The 27,086-nt window shown below is 40.7% G+C and overlaps 1 protein-coding gene across 2 annotated transcripts in view; it reads right to left on the minus strand.

The window, feature by feature from the left end:
* MATK (megakaryocyte-associated tyrosine kinase) overlaps positions 1–27,086 on the minus strand; it is a 716,676-nt gene that overhangs the window by 215,782 nt on the left and 473,808 nt on the right. For both annotated transcript variants that reach the window (XM_044054018.1, XM_044054017.1), the window contains one exon: positions 1,248–1,341. In XM_044054018.1, coding sequence (XP_043909953.1) covers positions 1,248–1,341 — 94 coding nt within the window. The remainder of the gene's footprint in view (positions 1–1,247; positions 1,342–27,086) is intronic.

The following is a 27,086-nucleotide window of genomic DNA, read 5'->3' on the forward strand; positions in this document are numbered from 1 at the left end:
ACACAAAGTACTTATAAATTGTTAAAACAGTTTGTGGACATGTTACTTTACGTTAGCACACAAAGTACTTATAAATTGTTAAAACAGAGTTTGTGGACATGGTACTTTACGTTAGCACACAAAGTACTTATAAATTGTTAAAACAGAGTTTATGCACATGCTACTTTAAATTTAGTACACAGGAACTGCTTATAAATTGTTAAAACACAGTTTGTGGATATGGTACTTTAAAGTTAGTACACAAAGTACTTATAAATTGTTAAAACAGAGTTTGTGGACATGGTACATTAAAGTTAGTACACAAAGTACTTATAAATTGTTAAAACAGTTTGTGGACATGTTACTTTACGTTAGCACACAAAGTACTTATAAATTGTTAAAACAGAGTTTGTGGACATGGTACTTTACGTTAGCACACAAAGTACTTATAAATTGTTAAAACAGAGTTTGTGGACGTGGTACTTTAAAGTTAGTGTACAGGAGCTACTTATAAATTTCTAAAACACGTCTTCAGCTATGTCACATTTATTGTTACATTTCTCAGAAAAAATTGTTTATTTATTGATTTGCACATGTTTACCATGTTAGTTTGACTATACATAAGGAATGCTCCAGTACAAAAATACATTTGTTGAGAGTTATAAAACAATACGCAGTCATGACAGATATTGTTATATCCTAATAAAAGTGCCATCATTTCTCAGGTACTGTATTATGTTGTCTCATTCCTGGTCTCATTTAGGAACACACTACACTCAGGATTATTTATTTTATTATTTATGAACTTTTTAATTGATTATGCACACTTGATCATGAAGCATACTGTCAGGTAAAAAACTGCAGTGTAAATCAACAGTATAATCTACGTAATCAAGGTGTGATAGATAGCTCACACTGGGTATTCAGAGTTGCCTGGGCTAACAACACATCTGTTATTAATTTACTGCAAAACTAAAGCTGGGTGGTACTGTAACAAATTTGTTACAAGATCAGTCTTGTTTGTTTTTAGTTATTTTAATTTAGAGATGACTTTACATCTTACATGTCACAATTAAGCTAAGAAGAAGTATTTAATAATAAGAAGAGCACACCACCATCCGCACTCTTTATTCAGATTGGGAAATGGATAGGTAATATTATTTGCCAAAAAATATAAAATGAGTATTGGGTATTCAGAAGTCAACCTCTATTTTTTTTAAGATCATGCTCCAAATGCCAATAACCATGTTCGTCATTAAACAGATTACCTTTGGATAATTCCTTTTCTGCTGATTTTGTGCCTTCTTTTGGCTTTGGTTTCACAAGCTGTGTACAGATTGCACCTTGATTTTTCATGTAGTACTGCAAAACAAAAAATGTTATTTTACTAACATAGGAAAAAATCATTTGACGTTGAGGAGAACGTGAAGAAATCATTTTGCAGTAAATTACATATAGGAGAGATTACTAGGCTATCATTCATAGATTACTACTAGGCTGACTGCCCTTGTGGGCCATTTGAAGCCTAGCCAATTACTCCATGTGAGAATCCAACCTATTATGCCAACCAATATGCCCTACTTTTCTATATAAACATTTAATAGAAGTGCAGTTAGCCTCCATTTTTATAGTTAGCATTTCTCTGAGGCATAGTTGTTAGATGCAGGTGTTTTGCTTCCCACCCTCACCGACTCTGTGTCTTAATACTTTTGTCAAGGATATGACTGAAAAGGGTCAATTGAGCAGCACGTTTGCCAAGCCAACAGAAATGAGACTTGTGATAAGCATTCAGGATACTAAGGCCACTGATTATAGCTACAATGATCAGTGACAGCCTGTACCACAGAGGAGAAAAAATCAAAATAGAAGACAACAGTAACATTTGTTACCTCCCATTTAGCAGTTTGCGAATGTTCCAGGTTACTTTGCTACAGAAGCTGAAAGCATTACTTATACAAATGACTTGAATCACACAAGCAGGTCATGGTTACATTTTCAGCTATGACAAACACTATGGGGGGGGGGTGTTCATAAAGGTTACCACAAAGTGTACACTTTATGCAACCTTTCTGAGTGAATAGGCAGCAAAAGTATTGTGGTAGGGCTGTCCTTGAATTCAGAAAAGGTACCTCAGGGTGTACAAGTAGTGTATGCCTCATGTTAACACCAATGAATCCTCCATAATGGCTTATTATCAGCTTTGATACCCACATTTCAAAGAATGAACACCTTTGTACCATCTTGTTTAATGTGCTACACATGTAAAAACATAGTCTTGGAAAAATAGTTAACAGCAATCCAGAATGTTTTTACATATATTTAGCTTTGAATCATTTGCCTGAGTGATCTATAGTCACATAGTTAAATAGTTAACTCTTGCTGTCTCATATATATATATATATATATATATATATATATATGTGTGTGTATGTGTGTGTGTGTGTATGTGTAGGGGGGGTTACTGCAATTAATTGCATCTCACTTAATCAAAACAGAAATAATCATAGCAAAGATATCAAACACTGATACCGATCACGCATCACATTCATAAATGGCAGCCATACAAACACCACCATTCACTATAAAACAATTGTTTTTGCAAGGGACAATCCCCCTATCCCCAAATCCAACAAGGACACTCAGCATACACATGCACAATTTTGATATATACTAATTCTGAGGTTGCAAAATTCTGAGAAAATTGACAAAGTGAGTTTCATACCTATTTGTTCTTCTCCAACTCCTGCAGATAAAACAAGGCACAATAAATGCAATACAGCAAGGTCTACTGGACAACCATATCAAAAACATAAACATGAAAACTTCCCAGAGATGTTCTGTGGTCTGACAGACATGAGATTTCCATAGGGCTCCTGAAGAGAGATTGGAAAGCTATCATATGGGGTACATGGAAATGTCAAAATATTCAATATAATTTCACCACATACTCTAATTTTGTGAACTCATTTGTGGTGAAGCCACTCATGACATTCCATGCTCAAAGTACGTTATGGAGTCTGTAGCAATATTTCTACATTTCTGTTCCACATGTTCTAATATGCCCTAGCCTGAAGTATAAAAATACAGCATATGTGGAAAAAGAAACAAGAGTAAAGTGTCCCGGTCCACTTCAGTAAACACACATCACACCGAATGACGTTTGACGACCTTTATTAAACTTCCATAACATAGCTTTGATAACCAATAGCTATTAATTACATCTCAACATAGTATAGCTGATTTTAATTGCAGCATAAATATCCATTTTATGTTAATCAGGACAGCGTGACCTCACTCATCCTGACCCAGTAAGCAGCATCAATACTTCCACTCACTCACTCAACTTATGAAGCAGCATCCCACCACTCACTTCATATACCATTTACTGAATTGCACATACAAACAAATAAGTCCGGACAGTGTGACCTTACTCATCCTGACCCCATAAGTAGCATCCATACCTTCGCTCACTTACTTTACTTATGAAGCAGCATCCCACCACTCACTTCATATACCATTTAGTGAGTTACACCTCCAACCAAATAAGCAGTGTCCTTACCTCCGCTCACTTATATTTACCCCTTAAACATCCAACACCAGAGGGGGAACAGAAGAGGGAAAGCCTGTCCCTCTTCTTCACCCACCAGTCTGACCAGGCTGTACCCCCCTCCCTCTCAAAATTTCCCACAACCTAACCACCCATAAAAAATGGGGGGCTAAGCCAAACATCATTCAGTGTACACCATCCACTCTAAACCAAAGTGGATCACTGTCATCACCCCAAAACCCTGTCATGTAAGTACCCAATGCCACCAGAAGACTAAATGGTTAACATAATCCAGTGACCCCTCTGCACTACTAAATAATAGCCATATATAATGTTGTACATTAAGTAAATTCTCATTTACTCTAACTACCTGTATTGCCATAATAGTAAGTTCCAGAACAGCATCTGCCAAAGGCAACACCAGAATATTAATCCCGATGCCATGTGAAACCACGCCAGGGTAATTACCTTCCACCCTGCCTAACTGGAACCCTATTTTCCCACCCAATTTCTATAGTAATGAAAATAAGATTTCCTTTGCAAAAATACAGTTCAAAGAGCAATCCTTCCATTACACCAACTATGCAGTATAAGCAGAAACATAATGACCAGCCCACCAACTATGCAGTATAAGCAGAAACATAATGACCAGCCCACCAACTATGCAGTATAAGCAGAAACATAATGACCAGCCCACCAACTATGCAGTATAAGCAAAAAACATAATGACCAGCCCACCAACTATGCAGTATAAGTAAAAAACATAATGACCAGTCCACCAACTATACAGTATAAGCAAAAAACATAATGACCAGCCCACCAACTATGCAGTATAAGCAAAAAACATAATGACCAGCCCACCAACTATGCAGTATAAGCAGAAACATAATGACCAGCCCACCAACTATGCAGTATAAGCAAAAAACATAATGACCAGCCCACCAACTACACAGTATAAGCAAAAAACATAATGACAAGCCCACCAACTATGCAGTATAAGCAGAAACATAATGACCAGCCCACCAACTATGCAGTATAAGCAGAAACATAATGACCAGCCCACCAACTATGCAGTATAAGCAAAAAACATAATGATCAGTCCACCAACCATACAGTATAAGCAAAAAACATAATGACCAGCCCACCAACTATGCAGTATAAGCAAAAAACATAATGACCAGCCCACCAACTATGCAGTATAAGCAGAAACATAATGACCAGCCCACCAACTATGCAGTATAAGCAAAAAAAGTAATGACCAGCCCACCAATTATGCAGTATACGCAGAAACATAATGACCAGCCCACCAACTATGCAGTATAAGCAAAAACATAATGACCAGCACACCAACTATGCAGTATTAGCAAAAACATAATGACCAGCCCACCAACTATGCAGCATAAGCAGAAACATAATGACCAGCCTACCAACTATGCAGTATAAGCAAAAACATAATGACCAGCTCACCAACTATGCAGTATAAGCAAAAACATAATGACCAGCCCACCAACTATGCAGTATAAGCAAAAACATAATGACCAGCCTACCAACTATGCAGCATAAGCAAAAACATAATGACCAGCCCACCAACTATGCAGTATAAGCAAAAAACATAATAACCAGCCCACCAACTATGCAGTATAAGCAAAAAACATAATGACCAGCCTACCAACTATGCAGTATAAGCAGAAGCATAATGACCAGCCCACCAACTATGCAGTATAAGCAAAAAAAGTAATGACCAGCCCACCAACTATGCAGTATACGCAGAAACATAATGACCAGCCCACCAACAATGCAGTATAAGAAAAAACATAATGACCAGCCCACCAACTATGCAGTATAAGCAAAAACATAATGACCAGCCCACCAACTATGCAGTATAAGCAGAAACATAATGGCCAGCCTACCAACTATGCAGTATAAGCAAAAACATAATGACCAGCCCATCAACTATGCAGTATAAGCAAAAAACATAATAACCAGCCCACCAACTATGCAGTATAAGCAAAAAACATAATGACCAGCCCACCAACTATGCAGTATAAGGAGAAACATAATGACCAGCCCACCAACTATGCAGTATAAGCAAAAAAAGTAATGACCAGCCCACCAACTATGCAGTATACGCAGAAACATAATGACCAGCCCACCAACTATGCAGTATAAGAAAAAACATAATGACCAGCCCACCAACTATGCAGTATAAGCAAAACATAATGACCAGCCCACCAACTATGCAGTATAAGCAGAAACATAATGGCCAGCCTACCAACTATGCAGTATAAGCAAAAACATAATGACCAGCCCACCAACTATGCAGTATAAGCAAAAAACATAATAACCAGCCCACCAACTATGCAGTATAAGCAAAAAACATAATGACCAGCCCACCAACTATGCAGTATAAGCAGAAACATAATGACCAGCCCACCAACTATGCAGTATAAGCAAAAAAAGTAATGACCAGCCCACCAACTATGCAGTATATGCAGAAACATAATGACCAGCCCACCAACTATGCAGTATAAGAAAAAACATAATGACCAGCCCACCAACTATGCAGTATAAGCAAAAACATAATGACCAGCCCACCAACTATGCAGTATAAGCAGAAACATAATGGCCAGCCTACCAACTATGCAGTATAAGCAAAAACATAATGACCAGCCCACCAACTATGCAGTATAAGCAAAAACACAATGACCAGCCTACCAACTATGCAGTATAAGCAAAAACATAATGACCAGCCCACCAACTATGCAGTATAAGCAAAAAACATAATAACCAGCCCACCAACTATGCAGTATAAACAAAAAACATAATGACCAGCCCACCAACTATGCAGTATAAGCAAAAAACATAATGACCAGCCCACCAACTATGCAGTATAAGCAGAAACATAATGACCAGCCCACCAACTATGCAGTATAAGCAAAAAAAATAATGACCAGTCCACCAACTACACAGTATAAGCAAAAAACATAATGACCAGCCCACCAACTATGCAGTATAAGCAGAAACATAATGACTAGCCCACCAACTATGCAGTATAAGCAAAAACATAATGACCATCCCACCAACTATGCAGTATAAGCAAAAACATAATGACCAGCCCACCAACTATGCAGTATAAACAGAAACATAATGACCAGCCTACCAACTACGCAGTATAAGCAAAAACATAATGACCAGCCCACCAACTATGCAGTATAAGCAAAAACATAATGACCAGCCTACCAACTATGCAGTATAAGCAAAAACATAATGACCAGCCCACCAACTATGCAGTATAAGCAAAAAACATAATAACCAGCCCACCAACTATGCAGTATAACCAGAAAACATAATGACCAGCCCACCAACTATGCAGTATAAGCAAAAAACATAATGACCAGCCCACCAACTATGCAGTATAAGCAAAAACATAATGACCAGCCCACCAACTATGCAGTATAAGCAAAAAACATAATGACCAGCCCACCAACTATGCAGTATAAGGAGAAACATAATGACCAGCCCACCAACTATGCAGTATAAGCAAAAAAAGTAATGACCATCCCACCAACTATGCAGTATACGCAGAAACATAATGACCAGCCCACCAACTATGCAGTATAAGAAAAAACATAATGACCAGCCCACCAACTATGCAGTATAAGCAAAAACATAATGACCAGCCCACCAACTATGCAGTATAAGCAGAAACATAATGGCCAGCCTACCAACTATGCAGTATAAGCAAAAACATAATGACCAGCCCACCAACTATGCAGTATAAGCAAAAAACATAATAACCAGCCCACCAACTATGCAGTATAAGCAAAAAACATAATGACCAGCCCACCAACTATGCAGTATAAGCAGAAACATAATGACCAGCCCACCAACTATGCAGTATAAGCAAAAAAAGTAATGACCAGCCCACCAACTATGCAGTATATGCAGAAACATAATGACCAGCCCACCAACTATGCAGTATAAGAAAAAACATAATGATCAGCCCACCAACTATGCAGTATAAGCAAAAACATAATGACCAGCCCACCAACTATGCAGTATAAGCAGAAACATAATGGCCAGCCTACCAACTATGCAGTATAAGCAAAAACATAATGACCAGCCCACCAACTATGCAGTATAAGCAAAAACACAATGACCAGCCTACCAACTATGCAGTATAAGCAAAACATAATGACCAGCCCACCAACTATGCAGTATAAGCAAAAAACATAATAACCAGCCCACCAACTATGCAGTATAAACAAAAAACATAATGACCAGCCCACCAACTATGCAGTATAAGCAAAAAACATAATGACCAGCCCACCAACTATGCAGTATAAGCAGAAACATAATGACCAGCCCACCAACTATGCAGTATAAGCAAAAAAAAAATAATGACCAGTCCACCAACTACACAGTATAAGCAAAAAACATAATGACCAGCCCACCAACTATGCAGTATAAGCAGAAACATAATGACTAGCCCACCAACTATGCAGTATAAGCAAAAACATAATGACCATCCCACCAACTATGCAGTATAAGCAAAAACATAATGACCAGCCCACCAACTATGCAGTATAAACAGAAACATAATGACCAGCCTACCAACTACGCAGTATAAGCAAAAACATAATGACCAGCCCACCAACTATGCAGTATAAGCAAAAACATAATGACCAGCCTACCAACTATGCAGTATAAGCAAAAACATAATGACCAGCCCACCAACTATGCAGTATAAGCAAAAAACATAATAACCAGCCCACCAACTATGCAGTATAACCAGAAATCATAATGACCAGCCCACCAACTATGCAGTATAAGCAAAAAACATAATGACCAGCCCACCAACTATGCAGTATAAGCAAAAACATAATGACTAGCCTAGCATTTGTAGACTAACAAATCTTCTTCCGAATGACTAAAATACATTCATAACAAATGCCAAACAAACTGTAAATGCCATGGACCTCCATTTCCCAACCCCTGCAAAAAAAACCTGTCTGGACAATCACCAAAACCTGTCAAATTTCACAACTATTAATGTTCCCCAATCCTTCAAACCAATGAACTACAGACCAAGATATAGTAAGTTCAGTTACCCTTGTCACCCGTGCAACTGCAGTACTTGCAACTACATCCTCCTTGACGAGTTGATCTGTCTTACTTTGCTTCCACACCTGACAAAGTACTAAATCTTACCCACCAAAACACTTCCCATAGACTGCTATAATATACATTAAATCAATCCAATAAATGCCCTACCATGGTCTTACTTATAAAAGGTGGCCCAAACTCCTGCAGCAAGCCTTTAACCTTAATGGAACCTGACACATCTATGTCAAACAAACAGCTTGACCCATATCCTTGACATAGTTGGTTACTGAAAGTGGGCCCTAGTCCTCTACACTCCCAGTAACCAACTCCAGATTAAAACTGCAAATAAACATCCCCAATTGTCCCTCCATCCTACCGTCCAATCAGTCTCAAACACCCCCCCAGAATGATACCCCCCCAACCCAACACCTCCCATAACATTTGTAAACCACTGCAAATCCCCATGGTCAGACTGATCCATCTGCCCCAAGGACCATCCCAGTGAATTTCCCTGAAGGCACCAAGGCACATAAAATGCACCAACTTATTAACCCCTGCCCAAAGCAACCTGATTAAATGAGTCAACATGCAACATAGCCAACATGCAGCATGTGTACATAAGGGCTGAACTTGGCTAGATTGTACAAGTCTAATAAACATTAACCTAGTAGCTTCCTATGATCCTGTGCTTGTTGTGACTCCACCCAAACAGAGGGAACCCCATACTCCCAGAACAACCATGAACCCTACTTTACCCTACCCTCAACATACCTCCTCCTCACTTGCCTCTACAGTAACCCAGCTGCACCCCTCTGGTATGCCTTAACAGATAGCAAATAAAGTAAGATAACCTGAAACCTTATTGTTCACCACTCCAGCAACCAAGCCTCCACCCTAACAAAATCCATTACCTTTGAAATTCATGTCCTTAGGCCAATGGGAGTTCCACACTCTGCACTCCCCTATCTGCCACATCATTGTGCACCACCGTAGCAACCATGACATCCAATGTAACAGCGTCCATCACCTTTCGTGTCATCTTCCTTCCAGTCACTGACCAATGGGCGTACTGTGGTTCCCACCTGTAAAAGAAAGTAATTCTGTAAATTCTTAGCATACTCATAACCAACTTTTGATTGACTAAGTAAGCGCTGACAAGGTCCCCCTGTTGATCAACTGCACAGCCGCTACACTGGCCCACCAAGCCCTTCCCCCAATAGAGTGCACATTAGCAGTTCCACTGGTAATTATCACTTTGCCCCCCTTTACTCTCTGTATTAAGCTAGCTATCAGACCTGTGGACTCCACCACAATGAGCCCTGCAAATTTGAAGAGTCTAGCAGCTGTTTCTTATGGTACAACAAGAGAAAATATGACAAAATGATAGTCTTAGGTGCTGAGTCCTACTCCATCGGGGGCTAGCCATTACGTATGGATGAAACTGTCATATGCAAATTCTATGCAACATCACTGCAAAGAAATGATTCTTTATTTTCTGTAAAATATCCACGAAGGGCTAAAAATAAGCCCTATTACAGAAAAGGACTTGTTGTCTCATGCCAACTGTGAAGTTTTTTTTTTTTGTTTGTGCAGATATGTTTTGTGTTCATGTCATATTATTGCGGCAATCAACTACTGCTGGCTGCATATCTCAGCCTGCAAAAACCTAGCACTGCAACCAAGAGGAGCCACCCAATGTCACCAGACCAGAACCGCCACTCTACCCCCACCGACTGTCACAGAGGACACTCCTAAACCCAGTACAACCAGGAAGCACACAAAACCTGAAATCCCACATGTATTAAAAAGGATGTAATTGTGGATTTGTTTCCTATATTTATCCTGCGCAGGCATAGCTCATTTTCACTTTCTAGAAATGGGAAACAAAAAGCCTATGGTCCACTTCCACCATGTTTCTGTATCCACTCCAAAGAAAACAGTCAATCACTGTCAAAATTATATAAAATTATCCATAAATTTCTACCCTAATTTATGCATCATACAGTGAAGAAGTGTAGCAGTTAGTTCACAGTGTGGACGTAGATGAAGACTAGCATGTGTTGAAAATGTGAAATTATACATTTTTTTTTTGTTACACAATAAATTCACACTCTAACCCAGTAGAACCGATAGAACCCACGGCCACACCCAGTCAACTCAGTGAGCTGACAGCAAACCACCACTTTTATGCACCTTGCACATCACTTAAAACAAGATAATTAATTTTACCTATAGACTGCATACAAGATGTCTGTGCTAATGTGCGCATCTCACCCACCCCCCCAATGGCTAACACTGCACCTTGCATGCATGGATGGAACTGTCACTGGTGGGTGCCATTCAGCCCACAAAAACACCTTAAACTGAGCTTACCTCTTGGCTGACTGCAACCAAACTCTTGCATCAAAAGACACAATCAAAAGTGGGCCAAAATATGGCCATTCCACCACCGTCTGACAAACGGAGAAAATTGCTCATCTGCCCATGGCAATCAGCAGTCCGCATCATAAAGCACACATTCGATCCACCATCAGCTCCCTGCATGCCTGAGGCTACTTTCATACAAGAAAAAATATCCAGCACTGTAGCCTGTCACAAAACCTCAGACAGCTCATGGAAGAAACCACAACTGCACAGCACAACACTACCATCCATGCCTCTCTCTATTTCAGCTGACCAAACAAATCAGCTCCTCGATGTTCTGGAAATTCCAGAACTAAACAGCACTACAATTAAAATGGTGCAAATCTCACATGCACTGGTGAAAATTAGGAAATCTAGAAAAAAATACATAGGTCAAACTATATTAACAAATAGAGACCACACATTCCATTGCATCAGTGTCTCCCTTCCTCCCAGCATGGTGGCCAGTGCAACAAACATCTCTCGCTCCCACCACGCTTTCCTTGCATCCCATCTCCCACATTCCCAAGGCCAGAGCATGGAGACAAAAGGACAGGTGTGCACTCACAAGAGCACATCAAAGGGGATGAACTTTGCTGCAAAACTCAGCCATCTCTTCTAACCCCAATCCTCAACGACCTCCACTAGCCCCACCAGAAAACCACAGGCACAGCCAGGGCTAGAGAAAGAACTGAAGCAACACTGCCACTTAATCACCCTCCACCAGCATGCAAACATGCCCTCGCACCAAGGGCAACCTCCCCCGCAATCTATCTGAAAACCACAGTTTATGAAAACAGACCCAACAATGAAACATAACTTCGGACATTGTATAATGGATAAGAGGCATACTAAACCATGTGAAAGGTTGCTGGCGAGTATGCAAGCTGGTCATTAGAAGCAGAAAACTTCAGTTAGGATTTTTTTTTCCATCTTCCAACCCAGTTGCAAACTGCATCTGCCATAACCCTCCCCACAGCCATTAAATACGTACCAGGCATTCCCTCATGACAGGCATTCTTCGCGAGCAAACACAACCAGCGAAAAAGAGATCATACCCCCTTCCCTCAGCAAATCATAATCACAGTAAAACAACAGAAAACACCACCCTCAAAAACCCATGAACCATCCTCACCACTATTACTTCGGCCTTCACTAGCTAATGGTTTCAGGAGGCAACAAGCCAGGCACCCGAACCCCCTGCCAACTGAGCATGCCATCCCAAACCCACTCTTGCAATCCCCCATGGATAAAACCGGCAACAAACTTTTTCTTTTTTTATTTTATTTTTTTTTTTTAATGAGAAGACCTAATTCACCTCGAGCAGATGTGTGACCCCAACACACAGTAGGTGCTACAACATACTGCTCCCCACCTCAGAGAGCATTCTGCTCTGGTCCAAAAAAGTAAAATAGAACAGATATCCAGAATAGGGACCACTCTAACTTTCTTATACCATTACCACAACTTAATCTGCAATTCTAAGTGCGGAATGGATCAAACAGGATGACTGTATAATTCTGAACCAGCCTAGTCCCATACCTCTCAACTTCACAGCTCAAGAATTCTGAACAAAAACCTAAAACAATGGGTGACAATGCCCCAAAACACCAAGCTAGATTTTATATATTGCTCTTACAAACTGAAAAGGTTGCCAGAATAACCAGGTTTCTGTTAGCATGCATCTTCTGTAGGATATCAAGCCCAAAACTCAAGTGCAGTCATAATTTACTTTCTTCAGTCCTTACTGATGTTCCAGAAAGCCATAACTTTATGCAGAATAGGCTAAAATTATGAGGCAAATGAGGACATTCTGCGACAGTCTGGACAGATGAGAGGTATGACCCATCCCCTTTTCACCAGGCAGATGCTACACCTTGTATGAGCAGGAACAACCGCACGGAACACCATGGAGCTCCCTCAACCTCAGAAACCACCACTGTCATTATTTGCGGGCAGCTCCCGATGCCTAACACATACTTCAACATCATACTTAGCCCAAGAAAACCAATGCAGACTTAAGTCATTTATTAGGATTTTTTTATTTTCTTTTTGCTCACAAAACTCCAAAGGAACAACTCAATCGCCCCAAAGACTCAACATGGACCAGATAGGGAAACAACTGCAGATGCAAAGCCTGGTTTCACCCCACCATGCCAGCCACCCAGGAAGCAATCACCAACACAAGGACAAAGCTCTGATGCAAGCCCCAGTGGCAGTCCATGCACTGCATCTGTCATCAACCAGCCTGAAGGCAAAACAACAGTGAAATGTTCAGGGCTAGGCCACCACATGGCCTGAAGAAGGGAAACAATCTATGGGCTGCAAATTCTGCCAACCTGACAGGAACAGTGAAACATGCAATCAAAGAAGAACAAGGGTCATTTTGGTAAGGGTATACTCTAACTGTGGTACTACTATGGCTTTGGTCACACTATTTTCACAACCTCGATGCATGATTGTTTTCTTGTTGTCACATCTATTTGTTCAGACAACAAGGGAAGCCACTAGTCCAGGTACATGTCCAGGAACTAGGGTTAAATGTTTTGAATGTAACCAGTGGGGCCATGTGGCATACAGATGTCCACAGAGGCAAGGAGGGGAACCAAAGGTGAGGGAGCCAGTAAGTGGGAAAGACAAAATGCCAATAGTAGGTTGTCTTGAGACAACAGGGGTACTAAACCGCCGTCCTGCAGATGTCCTGAGAGGGAAGGATTTGGATGAGGCAGTACCATGTGCTTATGCAGTTACACGTGGTCAGGCTAGGAGACAGGCATGTGGGTCTGGTAGGCTGGGGGAGACCAAGATAGACTGCATACTTGCAGCCAGAACTGGTGAGGTGGTTACTTCAGGGAGGGAACTACTCTGTAGCAGTGAAACTGAAGGTGAGCCACAGCTGCTTGTGGGTACTGATGGTCCCTTGGACAGAGTGACTGCAAAGGTAGAGGTTAGTAGTAGTACCCAGGCTGACATTTAGGCACCACTGTCAGAGGATGCCAGACTTCCTGTGGAAGGGGACCTGGGAAGGGTTACAGGGAGAAAGTTGAGACAGGCTTAGCTCTCGGACCCTACATTGCAAGGCCTGAGGCAGGTAGCTAGGGAGACACCTGATTCTCAAGGAAAGGGGAATCTGTATACTGGGAGAAAGGGTTACTATACAGAGAGTGGACCCCTGAGGGAGGGCTAGAAGGTGAAAGAGTACAATGGTTGGTAGTGTCTAGAGCCTACCCTCCGGCGCTTCTGGCCATAGCCCATGATATTCCCTTTGTAGGTCATATGGGCATAAAACATACATGAAAATTAGGAAATCTAGAAAAAAATACATAGGTCAAACTATATTAACAAATAGAGACCACACATTCCATTGCATCAGTGTCTCCCTTCCTCCCAGCATGGTGGCCAGTGCAACAAACATCTCTCGCTCCCACCACGCTTTCCTTGCATCCCATCTCCCACATTCCCAAGGCCAGAGCATGGAGACAAAAGGACAGGTGTGCACTCACAAGAGCACATCAAAGGGGATGAACTTTGCTGCAAAACTCAGCCATCTCTTCTAACCCCAATCCTCAACGACCTCCACTAGCCCCACCAGAAAACCACAGGCACAGCCAGGGCTAGAGAAAGAACTGAAGCAACACTGCCACTTAATCACCCTCCACCAGCATGCAAACATGCCCTCGCACCAAGGGCAACCTCCCCCGCAATCTATCTGAAAACCACAGTTTATGAAAACAGACCCAACAATGAAACATAACTTCGGACATTGTATAATGGATAAGAGGCATACTAAACCATGTGAAAGGTTGCTGGCGAGTATGCAAGCTGGTCATTAGAAGCAGAAAACTTCAGTTAGGATTTTTTTTTCCATCTTCCAACCCAGTTGCAAACTGCATCTGCCATAACCCTCCCCACAGCCATTAAATACGTACCAGGCATTCCCTCATGACAGGCATTCTTCGCGAGCAAACACAACCAGCGAAAAAGAGATCATACCCCCTTCCCTCAGCAAATCATAATCACAGTAAAACAACAGAAAACACCACCCTCAAAAACCCATGAACCATCCTCACCACTATTACTTCGGCCTTCACTAGCTAATGGTTTCAGGAGGCAACAAGCCAGGCACCCAAACCCCCTGCCAACTGAGCATGCCATCCCAAACCCACTCTTGCAATCCCCCATGGATAAAACCGGCAACAAACTTTTTCTTTTTTTATTTTATTTTTTTTTTTTAATGAGAAGACCTAATTCACCTCGAGCAGATGTGTGACCCCAACACACAGTAGGTGCTACAACATACTGCTCCCCACCTCAGAGAGCATTCTGCTCTGGTCCAAAAAAGTAAAATAGAACAGATATCCAGAATAGGGACCACTCTAACTTTCTTATACCATTACCACAACTTAATCTGCAATTCTAAGTGCGGAATGGATCAAACAGGATGACTGTATAATTCTGAACCAGCCTAGTCCCATACCTCTCAACTTCACAGCTCAAGAATTCTGAACAAAAACCTAAAACAATGGGTGACAATGCCCCAAAACACCAAGCTAGATTTTATATATTGCTCTTACAAACTGAAAAGGTTGCCAGAATAACCAGGTTTCTGTTAGCATGCATCTTCTGTAGGATATCAAGCCCAAAACTCAAGTGCAGTCATAATTTACTTTCTTCAGTCCTTACTGATGTTCCAGAAAGCCATAACTTTATGCAGAATAGGCTAAAATTATGAGGCAAATGAGGACATTCTGCGACAGTCTGGACAGATGAGAGGTATGACCCATCCCCTTTTCACCAGGCAGATGCTACACCTTGTATGAGCAGGAACAACCGCACGGAACACCATGGAGCTCCCTCAACCTCAGAAACCACCACTGTCATTATTTGCGGGCAGCTCCCGGTGCCTAACACATACTTCAACATCATACTTAGCCCAAGAAAACCAATGCAGACTTAAGTCATTTATTAGGATTTTTTTATTTTCTTTTTGCTCACAAAACTCCAAAGGAACAACTCAATCGCCCCAAAGACTCAACATGGACCAGATAGGGAAACAACTGCAGATGCAAAGCCTGGTTTCACCCCACCATGCCAGCCACCCAGGAAGCAATCACCAACACAAGGACAAAGCTCTGATGCAAGCCCCAGTGGCAGTCCATGCACTGCATCTGTCATCAACCAGCCTGAAGGCAAAACAACAGTGAAATGTTCAGGGCTAGGCCACCACATGGCCTGAAGAAGGGAAACAATCTATGGGCTCGCAAATTCTGCCAACCTGACAGGAACAGTGAAACATGCAATCAAAGAAGAACAAGGGTCATTTTGGTAAGGGTATACTCTAACTGTGGTACTACTATGGCTTTGGTCACACTATTTTCACAACCTCGATGCATGATTGTTTTCTTGTTGTCACATCTATTTGTTCAGACAACAAGGGAAGCCACTAGTCCAGGTACATGTCCAGGAACTAGGGTTAAATGTTTTGAATGTAACCAGTGGGGCCATGTGGCATACAGATGTCCACAGAGGCAAGGAGGGGAACCAAAGGTGAGGGAGCCAGTAAGTGGGAAAGACAAAATGCCAATAGTAGGTTGTCTTGAGACAACAGGGGTACTAAACCGCCGTCCTGCAGATGTCCTGAGAGGGAAGGATTTGGATGAGGCAGTACCATGTGCTTATGCAGTTACACGTGGTCAGGCTAGGAGACAGGCATGTGGGTCTGGTAGGCTGGGGGAGACCAAGATAGACTGCATACTTGCAGCAAGAACTGGTGAGGTGGTTACTTCAGGGAGGGAACTACTCTGTAGCAGTGAAACTGAAGGTGAGCCACAGCTGCTTGTGGGTACTGATGGTCCCTTGGACAGAGTGACTGCAAAGGTAGAGGTTAGTAGTAGTACCCAGGCTGACATTTAGGCACCACTGTCAGAGGATGCCAGACTTCCTGTGGAAGGGGACCTGGGAAGGGTTACAGGGAGAAAGTTGAGACAGGCTTAGCTCTCGGACCCTACATTGCAAGGCCTGAGGCAGGTAGCTAGGGAGACACCTGATTCTCAAGGAAAGGGGAATCTGTATACTGGGAGAAAGGGTTACTATACAGAGAGTGGACCCCTGAGGGAGGGCTAGAAGGTGAAAGAGTACAATGGTTGGTAGTGTCTAGAGCCTACCCTCCGGCGCTTCTGGCCATAGCCCATGATATTCCCTTTGTAGGTCATATGGGCATAAAACATACAAAGAGGCATATTATGCAGAATGTCTATTGGCCTGGAATTTCCAGAGATGTAACAGGATACTGCAGGACCTGTGAGTAGTGCCAAAAGGTAGGCAAGGCAGGAGACAAGGTGAGAGCTCCTTTGATGCCTTTGCCTGTAATTGAGGAGCCATTTCAGAGGGTAGCTATGGATATTGTGGGTCCTCTGAGTACCCCAAGTTCCACAGGGAAAAAGTATATCCTAGTGGTAGTGGATTATGCTACACGATACCCCGAGGCAATGGCTTTGCCCTCCATTGAGGCAGAGAAAGTGGCAAATGCTTTGTTAGAGATTTTCAGCAGGGTAGGTTTCCCAAAAGAAATACTGACTGACAGAGGTGCCAATTTCATGTCAGACCTGCTGGCTTGTCTGTTGAAGTGCTGTGGAGTAAAGACCACCCCCTACCATCCCCAGACTAATGGTCTTGTTGAGAGGTTAAACTCTACAATCAAGTCCATGCTACAGGCATTTGCAGATCAGTTTAAGAGGGAGTGGGACAAATATTTGCCCCATCTGTTGTTTGCTTACAGAAAGGTTCACCAAGAATCCACAGGTTTTTCACCCTTTGAGTTGCTGTATGGGCATAGGGTGAGGGGACCTCTAGATTTAATTCATGATGAGTGGGAAGGTGAGTGCGAGTCTCACAAGGAGTCTGTTGTGGCATACGTCCTAAACCTCAGGACAAGGCTCAGGGAGCTCATGGACTTGGCCCAGGAGAACCTGGCAGAAGCCCAACAGCAGAAAATCTGTGATATGACAGGAAGGCTCGAGCTAGAGAGTATGCTATGGGGCAGCAGGTAATGGTTCTCATTTCTGTCAGACACAACAAGCTGCAAGCAGCTTGAGAGGGACCCTACAAGGTGGTAAGAAAGGTAAGTGATGTTAACTACATGGATCTGCTAGGCAGACAGCAGGGGCACAAATGGTACCATGTTAACATGATGAAACCTTACCATGTTAGGGAGGCCTTTATGCTGAGCATTTGCAGTGGATTGCAGGAGGAGTCTGAGGGAGATCTGTGGACTGATCTCCTCAGTGAGGCTTGGGCTGACACCACAGTGGAAGGGGTAGCAATGTCCCAGCAGCTATCTCCTACTCAGGTTTGAGAAATCAGAGCAGTATTGCAGGAATTTGGGGACATGTTTACTGGGAAACCAGGGTGCACCCACCTGGTGCAGCACCAGGTGACTATAGGACCCCAAAGGCCTATTAGGGAGGCTCCTTATAGGGTGCCTGAGAGAGTCAGACAGACCCTGAGAGAGGAAGTACAGGAGATGTTGGAACTAGGGGTGATTCAAAAGTCAAACAGTTCCCGGGCTGCCCCAGTGGTGCTGGTGCCAAAGGAGGATAGCAGCACCAGGTTCTGTGTGGACTGCAGGAAATTAAGTAGTCACACAGAGTCAGATGCTTTCTCCATGCCTAGGACAGATGAGGCCCTAGAGCAGCTGGGTGGGGCTAAGTAGCTTACAACCATTGATCTTACCAAGGGTTACTTTCAGGTGCCCTTGACATCCAGTGCTAGAGAGAAGTCAGTCTTTGTGACTCCTTTTGGCTTGTATGAGTTCACAAAGATGTCATTTGGGATGAAGAATGCCCCAGTGACTTTCCAGAGGCTGGTAGATAATATCCTAGCAGGAGCAGGAGGGTTTGCTCTTGCTTACTTGGATGATATTGCCATCTACTGCCATTCCTGGCCAGAGCACCTTCAGCATGTCAGGGAGGTGCTGGGCAGACTACAGAGGGCAGGGTTGACCATTAAGCCGAGAAAATGTCTGGTGGGTATGGTGGAGGTCTCCTACCTAGGACATAGAGGTGGAGTGGTAAGATAAGGCCAGAACATGCTAAAGTGGAAGCCATTCAGGCATGGCCTGCACCTGTTACTAAAAAGCAGGTGAGGGCATTTTTAGGGACAGCAGGGTACTACAGAAAGTTCGTCCCCAGTTATAGCACCAAAGCTGCTCCCCTCACAGACCTGACAAGGAAGAACAGGCAGGCATTCCATAAGCTTAAAAAAGCTTTGGGAGGACCCCCTGTGTTAGCTAGTCCAGATTACAGCAAAGAATTTGTTGTGCAGGTGGATGCTTCGAACCATGGGGTTGGGGGCTGTACTTAGCCAGATTTCTTAAGAGGGGGAAGAGCAGCCAGTAGTTTATCTTAGTAGTAGGCTCCAACCCAGGGAGGAATGCTATGCAGCTGTAGAAAAGGAATTCTAGCCATAGTGTGGGCACTGCAGAAACTTCTGCCTTATCTGTATGGAAGGAAATTCACTGTTATGACAGATCACCACCCCCTAATATGGTTAAACAGAGCCAGCCAGCAAAATGCCAAGTTGCTAAGATGGCGCCTAGGGTTGCAAGCATATGATATGTCAGTGCAGCACCGCAGTGGAATTAGCAATGCCAATGCAGATGGGTTCTCAAGACAGGGAATGGGGTGAGGTACACTCAGATAAACCTAACCCTCTCAAGCGGCATTTCTCAAGGGTCACTTGAAAAACTAGCTTGAGTTCTCTGGGGGGGGGGGTGTGAAGGCTGCCAGCCTAGCCAGATAGAATTGTGCAGATAATTCTATCATTTGTAAATATGAATGTAAACTACAGGCTTTGTCTTAAATGTAAAGAAATACTGTTACATGTGGAACTGGAAATAAATGTGACAACAGTGCACTCTACTGACCAAAGTAAAGCATGTGGTGACCCTTTAAAGTGGACAGTGGTGCCAAAAAGTCTAGATGAAGAAATTATTTCTATTGTTTTAACCAAGAGTTAAATTGCTAGATTTAAACATACAAATGTATTTTTATTGCTCTGTTCCTGAACAGCTTCAAGATAACAAAAGGTAGATATTAAGAAAGTAAATGTAGTTAATGAGTAGCCTGGGAACACCAGGAAAGTGTAAAAAGATGATGTAATGTTCATCAGAACTGCAATAGCAATTTAAACAGAGAAAATAAGAAGACATTGAGCATTTTGTCTGGATCATCCAATTCACAGCACTGTCTCTTGCTCACATGTAAGTTATCTTAGATTTGTGTTTTCTTTTAGATTAGCTAGGAACTATATAGTTTAGACTAAGTGTTTTTCTATTATGTCAGAACTGTACTACTGCATTATTTTAAGTATTTCTATGTGATCTCTAAACCCTTGACTAGCACTGACTGTGTAGCAGAAAGTATTGTCTTGTGGTTTTAATTATTTATTATTAAATATTTTAAAACCTTTTAACTGTGGCTGGTTTGTGTAGAGATAATTTCAGCTCTAGAGTACATTGCATATTTATAGAGTTTACTGTCCAAGTCACTCCAAATAAGCTTTGACTGTTTAGTCACATCTACCAATTGGATAATAATATTGCACAGTAATAATTGGACACCCTTTTAAGGGTCTTTCTGTAGCTGATAATATTAGTTGGGTGGTGGCAGCCGGTAATAACGTATAGTCTGGGTAAAAGGGGCACAGCTGGTGAATCTGTGCCAGCCTTTCCCAGAATTGTCTGTGTGGTTGTATAACCTCTTATCTCAAAGTGTGTGTATGTCAGCTACTTGGGCAGGGACATGAAGCACTGGTTGGACAGAGAGGGTGATGGAGATTTTAGCTTGCCCAGCTGGCTGAGATCTGGACTCTATAGCTGTGCCAGTGGGGAGTCTTATTGGGAACCTGGGGAGCAAGGGAGCAACGAGCCCCGGACTGACTGTGATCTCTGTGTGCTCGTAAGAGAAATTGCACTTTGCTGTGTGTATTTGTTATCCTTTCCTCACATATGAGACACCCTCTCTGGTGTTAATGGTGAGGATTGAGGCTCCTTGATTGCTGGGCCAAGACACGGGCATCACAGTTATGAGTGCAGCTGACTTAGAATGTGAACGTCTGGCCTGTTATCATAGTTTTATGTTGAAATAAAGTTTCCAGTTTACTGGAGTTTCTGAAATAATGTGTGTGTGTGTGTGTGTGTGTGTGTGTGTGTGTGTGTGTGTGTGTGTGTGTGTGTGTGTGCGTGCATGTGTGTGTTGAATACACATTCTGAATTATTTGTTAAATTTTTATCACTTTTGTATTTGATTATATGTTGGATAAAAAGCTTCCTCCAAAAGCAATTATGTATCCTATCCCAACTTGCAGATTAATTATTTTATATCAAAGATATAAAAATTAAAATATGCCAATAATACAAGAAATGCAAAACAACTTAACAGATATCCCGTTTTTGAAATTGCAATAACCTCCTTTGCGGTGGGTATTACATGAACATAATGGACTATGGAGGGGTGGGAAGGAACCCCTTTTGAGGCATCAGTCCTAATGTATGGAGTAGCTATTGAGGGTATTGGTTGAGGAGATAAAGTGCTTTACATATTCAGGAATATTTTTCTGTAATAATGATCCATGGGGTAAACAGAATTAATACATGAGAGCAAAGATAGATAACACTTGTAAAACTCTGCTGAGGTCAGATAAAGTATAGGGAGACATGTCCTCTGCTCCAGTCTTGGATGCAATGAAAGTAAAACATATCCCCTAGTTACTTATGCTGCTGGGGTATGGCTGCACTGGAAACACTTTGTACTATTCAAGCAGTTACCCGCTTGAACTACTTGGGAAGAATAAACTGGATTTATTAATGGATGGGTATTGCTAGATGACAAAATACTGAAAAATTGATTAAGGTAATTAGACTGCCTGAGAAGGAAGTAATTACTGAGGAACTGAAGGAGAAAAGCAAATGAGAAAGAAAGGGCAAGAAGTACCTTAGCTTTTTTAAGGTGACCTAACGGAGCCACACCCAGTATGACTTAAGGTATTTAGATTAATACCTGAGAACATAATTATTAATGAAAAATACATGTCTCATTTAAGAAAAAATAAGTGTGTATGAAGCAGAAGATATTAAAAAAAATAAATAAATAAAATAAAAAGACAAGTTTTTAATTTTTTATAAAACTTTTATGTCAGGGTAACTATCCGACAATATGTAAAATTTTAACATGCAAAGAATAAGGGATAGTATTTGTAAAATTTGAGTTTGAAGTGTTTGTGGAAAACATGAGATATAATGAGATATGATAAGAGTAAGTGGTAGAGTTTTGTGGAAGCACTGTCTTTAAAACTAGTGAAGAAGATCTGATTAATGCCTTGGTGGGTGAAATGTCCTTTGTATAATAGAACTAGAAAGTATATGTTTTCCAATATTTTGGTCCAAATCATATGAAGTTAATTAAAAATGATTCAGAAGAACTAGTAGACCTGATGATTCTTACTAGCGACAATTATATCATTAAGTACATGTCAGTATGCTTAAACATTGTGCAGAAAGTAATATGGATAATTAAATATTAATGAATGCCTATAAAGATGTAAGAAGCATTTTGTAATTTTACTATATGGGTATATGTTTTTAAGAACTTTGTGTAAGAGGGATAGATGGCTTTTAGTAATAACTTTTTTTGGTGACATTAATAAATGTGAAACTTGAATCTATATTTTACTTGCTGCCCTTACATACATGTACTTTCCTTTCTGTCAGCCTATATTGGCAATAGTCTCACAGTGATCGTGTAATTGTCCTTTACTTTCACACAAAGCCTGCAATCCCCTCCAAAGACATCCACTTCCTGTGCATATCTGAGATGCCTGACTGGAATGAAAGTGAAACATGTAGTGACCACAGTAATGTATTATAACTTGCAAATAAACTATATCAACAATTATTCAAGAGTGATCATGTAGCTGACATAATTTTATACAGAGTCTACTGACCATAAGCTAGCCACATTTCTGTCTACACTACTGATGTCCAAATTTAAAGAAATTGAAAACAATGATGGATACAGTAATGTTACCCTCAGACATATATACATTGTTCCCAACAAGCCATATTAATGATCACATGACAGTGACCATAAAATTGCCCTGTGTTTTCATACACAGCCTGACTCACCAATACCAGGAAAAGATGTGCAGCTGCTTTGGGCAATCTGGAGTTTCATTGTGAAGAAAGTGAAACATAATTATGGCAGAAGCTATTCAGTTCAATTATTTCTCTCAGATACATATACTCCTCCTCAAAGTACCATTTTAATGAATGTTTAACAGTGATTATGTAAATTAACTTTACTTTTACAAATAGTTTGATGTCTGATGGTAAAGAAAGTGAAATTTGTTGCTGACAGACAGAGACAGACACACTGTCCCCCAATGAGTCATGTTACTGTTTTCAACAGTGATCATGTAAGTTCCTTTATTTTCACACATACAACCTGCTTCCCCCCAAAACAACCATTATGGATTATTTTGATGCTTGTAGAATGAAAGTGAAATAAATAATAGCTATGGTAATTATTTCATCTTCTTCTCGCACCCATATATATATATTACCCCATCAAGTAATATTAATGGGTGTTTAAAAAACTTATAATGTAAACTGTCCATTGTTTTTATAAAGGCCTGTCAACCCTCTCCCCAAACCAGTTGCTATTTACACCTCTGATGTTTAGGTGAAAGTGGAACAATAGTGACTACATCAATATATTTCACCTTGTTGCTCTCAGACACATATACCTTAAACCCAAACAATCATAACAATGACTGTTTAACAGACAGCAGGTAACTGCCTTTTCTTTTGATAGTCAGCCTTTGCCAAAAATAAAACTACCTCCCGTGAACATCTCCAATGTACAGTTGTGAAGAAAGTTAAAGAAAAGATAAAGTAATGCATTTCAATCTGCTGATGTTCTACTTAGATCCCTGCCAAAAATACAGACAGAAATAAAAAGTAAATAAACAGAGCAGATCATCACTGTGGGCAGTGTTTATGGTTACTGCTGCCCAGAGACATATTTTTTTTCAGAAATACTCGTAAGAGAAGAATGTCCATGAAAACTAAGAATGTTACTTCCCATCATTGTCTCTGTTCAACAGGTTGTAGATCACCAGGTAAGCAATGAGACTGATTTCTCTGAGTAAATGATTTCATTTCCTAACTCACATCAACACGGGATGTCGAATGGCTAACCATGATCTGGGGTAGTGAGCTAACTTCTATTTTAAGAACTTTTAAATTATGTTAAAGTAAAAATAAATATATCTAAAAACAAGTTTTTTTGTACCCTGCAGTGCTGGTTGCTGACAAAGGTGCCAAGATAACTCAGTATCAATCTTGAAACATTCTGCTGTTGAATTAACTGCATTGTGCATCTAACTGCAATATGCATCTAACTGTGGACATATTTTGCCATACCTCTCAACTGTCCAGATGTTTGCAAAATATCCAGATTTTTACAATATATTTTTGGTCTTCTCCTCATAAAATTTGTGGTTTTCTGACAAATAACTGAGGATTGACATCACTAAATAGTGACATAAATTTGAGTTTTAGATGTCATATCCATCTTAAAATGCATGCCAACACAAGTGCTATTAGTCTAGCAACTTTCTAAGTTGATATGATCACTATTTAAAATCTGTCCCTATTTTTGTGCCTTTACCCCCCCACCCCATTATTTTAGGCTTTGTCCAGTTTTCTCGTATTAAAAGGTTGAGAGGTATGTATTTTACTGGTGTTCTGGTGTTGATGGACTGCTTTTTTCACATAGTGAGTATTTCTTCATTCACTCATTCATTCACACTGAATCAAAGCCATACTTTTTTGGGGTTGTTATTACTATATTAATGAACATTCCAGTGGAAACTGTAGTGAAAAAAATCTTTGATGGACACTGTATTAATGGCTTTGATTAACTGTTGAGTTTTAATTTCGCAGTGAACTGTTGTGAAGTAACAGCCTGTTGCTTTGAATGGTAAAGGGCACCTTCCCATACACTTTAGTTTAGCATTCCCTGCGGATGTGGCCTAATGCTAGGAAGCTAGGGCTTAGATGCCTTCAGAATAAGTTCATAGGAGGTTTGCTTGAAAGTGTTTGTAAGCACCATCTCAGAAGCACTTTCAGGCACAAATCAGAGGAAATGCCTTTCCATTACCTGGACTATTTAAAAATTGTGACCCTTATCACCTTTGTATTTTTATGGGAAGAGAGAGGAAGGATTCCCCTATTTTGAAGTAATGAAGTCCAATCAATAATTTGACCCAGTGGTGCAGCGGTAGCATTGTTGCCTCACAGCAAGAGGTTTGCTGGTTCGATTCTTGGCTGGGATGCTTTCTTGTGGAGTCTGCATGTCCTCCCTGTGTTCGTGTGGGTTTCCCCTGGGTGCTCCGATTTCTTCTTATGGTACAAAGACATTCTTATTGGAGCATTTCTCCCTGGGCCACTATTGAAAATTGGCTTCGTTCCAAGTCAGACTTTCCCAGTAAACAAATGTTAAATAAAAATAAATAAAAAAAATTTCTAGACAATGCCTCTACCTTAGAATGTGATGCCAAGTCAGACAATTTCTGGCACTGAGAATCTCTCACTATCTCCAGCGGTAGATTCATCCATCCAATAAGACCTGCGTAAATGATACTGGCCTCTTAAATAAGTATAACGAACAAAGTGCTTCTTGTATTTGAAGGGGAACATCCTGCTCTGACATCTAATTCCACCTGAATGCAGCAGTTGTTAAATATTCAAAGAGCAATGAGAAATAATCTCTTTAGTCCTATCTGATTCTAGCTTATAAAGTGCTACACTTGCTTCTGCCCCACAAAGTACACTAAAGCCATAAAAAGCTCTCTAAATTTTATGAGCACATTCTCGGAGCACAAATTCTATCTTAGCCATGCCTGCTTTAGTAACACTGTAGCAAAAGCAATAGAGTTTAAAAGCTAAATATCTTGCAATATAGGCATACTTGTACAGCGATGAGAGAGTTTAAATACACTGATCAAGATTCTAAGCTCTTGTTTTATCTTCATCACCCACAGATATGTATTCCAGCACAGCAAAAACCTAGTGAACCATGGTATTATAGAGATGCAAATGAAAAGCTACAGCAACTGAAAACAGAAAACACTTCAGTTCTCATCATGTCATATATCTTTACACCTCTGACAAACAGCATAGCAGTCTCAAGGGCAATACTTTCCTCAAGTTTGCAACAATTAATTGACTTGTTCTACACAGGAAAAAGATTTGAAGCAGTGACTGTCAGTTACTTTAGAAACATCATCAGCAGAATATTACAATATTTCCTTCCACCGTGCATTATAACTGTCTGAAATGATTTACATAAACATTCTTAGCCTTATTGCCTGCATGTACAAACCAACCACTGGGAATTCTATTCAGAGGAGAGAATATCCCTCAACAGATTCTCTGTTTGCCTCCGTCCCACACAAAGTTAAGTAGAAGCTTCCTAAAAGCTCCCGGCCAGCTATTTATTTTAAACAAGAAACATCTTTATTGAGTTATCACTTATAAGATAGCAATCATATATTTGTATATATGAAAACAAACCAGACTGACATATTTTCATTTGTAAACATTATACATCACATATAATCTTATAAATATTGTCAGTTAAACATTGCATAGCTCATTCAATCCCTGCCTTCCCTTAAACCTCATTCTTCCTCTAAAACATTATTTTGCATGTATTTTTCCCACAATTCCCATTTTCTATATAATTTGCCCCTACCCTTTTCTAAATATCCCATTTCCAGGTTTTTTTTTATCTATTTTACTATTCACTTTTAGTACAGCTGGTTTAGACTTTGATTTCCATTTTCTAAAAAACTGCATTTTTGTCATCCATCAGAATTAAACTCAGTAAGGCCTTACAATATCTATGTATTTCTGTATTCTAGCTCAAAAAATAAGATTCTGAGATTCAACAGGGAATACAGCGAGCCAAGAATCAGAGGAGAACTAGAG

This window comes from Protopterus annectens, chromosome 13.part0, assembly GCF_019279795.1.
Source record: "Protopterus annectens isolate FY-2018-M chromosome 13.part0, PAN1.0, whole genome shotgun sequence".
In the NCBI taxonomy this organism is placed as follows: domain Eukaryota; kingdom Metazoa; phylum Chordata; order Ceratodontiformes; family Protopteridae; genus Protopterus; species Protopterus annectens.